The sequence below is a fragment of the Pisolithus orientalis genome (assembly GCF_024613125.1).
Source record: "Pisolithus orientalis strain OTSU chromosome Unknown F5J12scaffold_51, whole genome shotgun sequence".
NCBI classification, from domain to species: Eukaryota; Fungi; Basidiomycota; class Agaricomycetes; order Boletales; family Pisolithaceae; genus Pisolithus; species Pisolithus orientalis.
The window spans coordinates 71,033-76,570 of record NW_026260832.1 but is presented as its reverse complement, the minus strand read 5'-3'; the positions used below and the strand labels follow the sequence as shown (position 1 = coordinate 76,570).

General features: G+C 47.2%; 1 protein-coding gene across 1 annotated transcript; it reads right to left on the bottom strand.

The window, feature by feature from the left end:
* Positions 1-1,821: 1,821 nt before the first annotated feature.
* Positions 1,822-5,108, bottom strand: F5J12DRAFT_786194 (uncharacterized protein; the record flags this gene model as incomplete). Its single annotated transcript, XM_051743386.1, has 14 exons — positions 1,822-2,352; positions 2,403-2,534; positions 2,593-2,702; positions 2,868-3,089; positions 3,188-3,291; positions 3,349-3,394; positions 3,502-3,511; positions 3,571-4,167; positions 4,218-4,229; positions 4,288-4,565; positions 4,646-4,673; positions 4,726-4,803; positions 4,841-4,886; positions 4,966-5,108. The coding sequence occupies 14 exons, from the start codon at positions 5,106-5,108 to the stop codon at positions 1,822-1,824; spliced, it is 2,337 nt and encodes a 778-aa protein (XP_051595623.1).
* Positions 5,109-5,538: the final 430 nt, after the last annotated feature.

Below are 5,538 nucleotides of genomic sequence, written 5' to 3'. Positions count from 1 at the left end.
CAGAAAGAAGATAGATATTTGCTCTAGCAGAGGCAAAAATGCATTTCATGGTGAAGTAGGGTTAGCTGAGTGGGACCCAAGCCATTTTTATGGCTCAGGATTATGTACAATACATAATCAGGCAATGCTGAAGCACAAAATCCTTCAGAAGTTGCCAATTCCTTATGTTATTTGCCAAATAATGACTGACAACATCATGCTCAAAAAAGTGTCCCAATGACATGTCATTTTAAAATGCTTATATCTCAGTGCCATAGCAACCAAACTACATGAACATCCCCTTGTTGTCAGGGCAACAGTTAGTGCTATCTTTGGCCCTGCAGCAACTTTCACTGAATCCTACTGGCTCCCTCATAAATCTCAATTCTTTCCAAAATCACTCAACATTGGGACACTTTTTTGAGTCACTGTAACAGCCAGTTCAATTTCACCTACCATGGATGGTCAGAATCATGTCTTAGTATAAGCTTAAATGTAATGTACACCACTCACCATCACTGTTGACAAAGATGGTACTTTGCTCTGGAGCCACAGTATACCACTCCTTGCCAGGAGCTGGGACAATGACTGAAGGCATGTTACTTGGACACAAGTCTTCATTACCTGCATCAATGAGGACCCTACCCCTCTTGTATGGGGACTTGCAGTCAGTGTCAACATGACAGTCACACATACAACAGCAATATCAGGGTTCTGCTCAACCATTGAGCTAATGGTACAGCAACATCTCACAGACCAAGACCTCTGACCTAGAAATTTATTTAGTGACCATCAATGACTGTGGTTATACAGATTACCACTCACCACTGAACACTTTTCAAAGCAAATAGTGCTCTGATCCCCTTTCTCCTTCTTGTATAAACACACAGCCCAAGTGAGCTGCAGGGGAATGAGCTGTTTATGACAACTAGTAAGGTGCCAAAAATCAGCAATCTACATAAATGCAGAGTCAATGATAAAATAAGCAGAGATGGGGAGGATCACTTACAGTCACTTCTCTCTGAGATATATTTGCCTCCTGTCCAGCCAATGCAACATGCTGTTCTGCATCATCTGGAAGCAAGTTCTGCTCCAGGCCTGCTATGAAAACACTGTCTGCACATACATAGCACTGAAAAGACTACAACAAATGCATGTAAGATACTGGTACCACATGACTTATGACTTACATTTTTCAAGATCTTGGTGCTTTGAGGTCCTAGACATCATGAAGAGATATATGTGGGATAATGATGCATATTGGAGAGTGCAGTGAAGATGATGAAAGTTTTACTGGGTGACTTCCAAAATGAGGTACTATTATTCACAACAGACTCATAGTTGGCTCAACCCTTCATGTCTACCAAATTTCTGCCAGTCTTAGCATAGTATAGTCATAACAATGTGCCACTAGAATCTTATATATACAGTATATGAGTCATATCTGTGCATAGGAGATGAAGCCATCAGGTAGGCCTAACTACAATCAAAGCTAGTGTGATGTGAGTGCTTACATAATCAATTTTGGTTGCAGGACACAGAATCTCCTCCACCCTGCACATGACTTTATTTGTCCCACACAAATAAGTAAATTCCCAGCACTAATAGATTACTAGAGCATGGCTGGTGGCACTGGCAGGCACCTTGTTTACCATGCCAGAGCATAGCCTCTGTGGCATGTGCTACATGAAAGAGACACATTTGCCAAGACAATCAAACCTACAAACACATGTAGATAATCTAATGTGCAATCACTCAATAACCATACCCCATGCATGATGTATACCCATGAAGAGATAGTACATATGCCTTGGCACTTCACAAGAGAAGACATCTCTGTGCTCAAGCAGACTCCTGACTTCCAAGGAACTGTGGTCCCAGCAGCTCATGCCTAATTTCAATTGGAAACTGCATCAATTCCAGGCCAGGCAGAACAACACCTCTGGCCACATCAGGATATATTTGCAGTAGCGCTGGAGGTAGCTCCATGAGCGTAGACCCAGTCGGTATCTCTTCCATATGCTTGGGATCAGCCGCAGAGCCAGGCTGCCAGTGAGGCCATACAGGATCCAACTGCTCACGACCATACGACTGTGGCAATGCAAGTTCAACCTGATTTTGTTCTTGCTGCGACTCGGGTGCTGGACTATTTGACCACTCGACTGACCTATCGGCATTCGTACATCGCTCCGACGTCCCATCTGTTGTCTGCCTTCTTATAGACACGAACTTCATCCGGCCCGCAAAAATAGCCAGTTCATCATCGCCCTTATTCTTTGTGACGCCCCACTGCTGACCCAACTCGTTCGGCATATCGCTCCGCGCATGAAGGAGAGCATTATGTGCCTTCTCCGTCAACTTCGTGATGATGGGCTATCGCGCGATGAGTCTCCGAGTATAAGCGCACAAGACTGACAGCTCACGAGCGCTTTTTGTGCCCTCCGACTATGTGATGATGCTTTAGAGAAAAGAATACAAGCATCGCGAAGCTCTTTCATTGCATCGGATGCCATAGGTGACCGTGGCCCACGTGTCACGACCGTTCCGAACACGATCTAGCACCATCATCACGTCGACATTGAAGTGGCAAGACAACAAATGTGGCAAACTCACAGCAGCCGAAAAAGCAAATGTCCATATTAGCCAAAATCTGGCAGTGAGTTTCGGATGGAGCCCGTATTGCACCTTGATTGTATGCAAGACCGTCAAGGATGCCCGATACGCTGCGAGGAAAGATGGTGTATATGCACTGTTCAAAGGATTGGCGGGACTTTTCGATGATAGCTTTTGCAAAGTAGCTCCGGTGGACGTGAAGCAAGACTAATCAGACGGACCATCATTGTCAGCTGAACGAACCTCACCGAAAAATTTCAGTGAAAACGACTCACTGACTTCCCGTGCATTGGACATCACGAAACGGTCCATTGACTCCATCATGCCAATGCCTCTATCTGTGGGTTTCGCTGGGACAGCGCCAGACGCAGCAGCAACAAACTCTTCGGCAGCTTCAGTAACAGGGAAATTGCGCACTTTACGGTCGAGCTCGAGGACAGTGAAATAACTTGGGAAATCGTAAGTCAGTGTTCGTGCAGCGACATCTGCGACACAATCTGAGGCGAAGCGAAAAGGCCAACATCCATCTTAGGAATGCTAACCAATATGAGTATCAGAACAGTGAACAAAGAGAGAACTTAACAGAACGCCTGACTATCGGAGCCGATGTGAACCTTATCACTGTGGTGACCCGCCTCCAGGAAACTGGCAATCGATGTATGGAAGAGAGAAGGTTGGAGGTCTCCCAGCTTCGAGACACTGCAATGGCACCACAACAATCAGCAAGTACGTAAACTAGAAATAGACCCAACTTACGTTCCAAACATCTGCCACAGATAGATCCCAAAATACCACCCGTCGCCTCGTGATAATATCAGCAGAAAGCCCCCATCTGAGACTATCTCGGTCTTGGAATGACAGAGCCTTAGTTAGCCTGCTTGTCTGTCTCTCATCTTCGCCAATACTTACGAAGTCCAAGCTAACCCAAATAACTTGTAAGCGTCATGCACAGTCAAATCTGAACACTAGCGAGCTCACCGTGTGAGCTAGATGCGCAGCCAAAGTCACTAATGACCAAGATGTCTCCATACTTGTTTCCTTTCCAGCCAACTCATTGCCGCTCATAACATTGTATGCGCTGAGAAGGTACAGTGCTTGAATCGTTTCCAAAGATGGCTTCTCCATCACGGACTGAAGACAGATTGCAACACGCGCAACCTGGTGATAATGCTCTGCCTCCGCATTCCCAGGTTTCTGGCTCGCGTCAAGCAAAGCACCAATCGCAAAAATAAGGAAAAGGAGGCAGAGTCTGTGGGGGTTGCTGTCCGCCTGCGCAACATGAGGTATATTGTTCACATAATACGCAGGCAGCAACTCAAACAAGATCTGATCCTTAGAGACATTATGGAATAGCCAGGTGGCTTCTTCGAGGTAGGCTTCTACCAAACGATGTGCTTGTTCCCAAGTAGGCAAGTAGTCGCTGACCAGGTTTTCTACGTTGAGAGTCGAATGAAAGGGCTTAAATAGGAGTGGCAGGGTAAATTTTTCAATTGCATGGGGTAGCTCTGGACCCGTCGAGTCCCTCGCCGAATCAGACGAACCGCCGGCAAATTCTTGTGATGATAGATTATCGCTCTAGACGGCATCGTTATAGGTGCGACCGAGTAAGCTTGGATCTTGCTCACCATCAATAGACACTACAAAAGTCAACTTTAAGCAAAAGCATACATATACACGACTTATAGCAATACTTACATGTGAACCTCCCGTCGGTCCAAAGAAGCGAGATGCACCACCGTCCGAGATAGACAATGTACCCAACGATTCCACCAACTCAGAGGTGGGCTCTGCAACTTCGGGGTTATTAGCACAGGGGAGACTGACGTTATCATGTTGAGATGCCCCTAGGAGGTCAGGCCGAAGAAGCGGGTGCGGTTCCGTGGAATACCGGGCTTGGAGCTCACTCAGTGCATCTTCCAGTTGCCAAATTCGTTCGCTCATTCTTGACACCCGACGGTGGAGGTGTTCCGTCGCTGCAAGGACGAACCTACATTGTGGGGGGAGGGGGGGTCAGATGGCAATCGGGCGTCAAACAATGATAGATAGGACATACCGAGTTCCTTGACCTGTGTAAAGGCTTCCTGTGGACAAACAACGGATGAAGCCATGAGAATGGAAGGAAAAAGAACGAACCATTGGGACATAGTGCTGCGCAACCCCTTCGCTATGAATGCGTGTGAAAGTGTTAGTGGTTACCGTGGTACAAGAGTGCTGAGGGAAAGAGAAGAAAAGAAAACAATATACGCACCCTACAGGACTGACAAGGAATCTGCTTGTTACACTTAATCCTGAGTCTGTGAGTAATATGCATGGGGGACCACGCAGAAGTGTGGAAGTCAGCCGACGAGTAACACGCAATGATCGCCCACGCACCTTCTGCATTCAGCACACGAGATCTGTCCACTGTTCCTCCTTCGTTCGATCATCCGTGCATGGCTACCGCTGAATTTGAGCTCCTCAAGGTCTCTGCGAGTCGACTTCTGCTTCAACTTGGGCTTTGTTGGCACAGGCAGCATGACTGAAACCAGCGAAGATGGGACTTCTCGGATGTCCTTCAAGTAGGGGAAATCACGTTTCAATTCTTTTTACAATTTGTACTCGGGAAGGACCGCCGCGGGCGGTAGCCAGCTTGCTTGAGAACACGCATGGGAATGTGTGTGAGATGATGACGTAAGGGATATTGGGCGACAGAAGTCAAGTACAACAATGAGCACAGGTCATCGGTCATCCACATGCCAATTGGCACCTTGGTAGCATGCCATCCCTGCAAGACAGGAGACATCCAGTACGCACTTCGCAGGCCAGCCTGTGTGCCTAACCGTTTTTGACTCGGCGCCACGTGTGAAATCCACAACCAGCGGCTCTGACGCGGTACCGGTGACACGTGGCACTGGCGTCAAGCCAACTTTGTCTTATAGACACCAGCCTGAGATGGACTGCCCATCG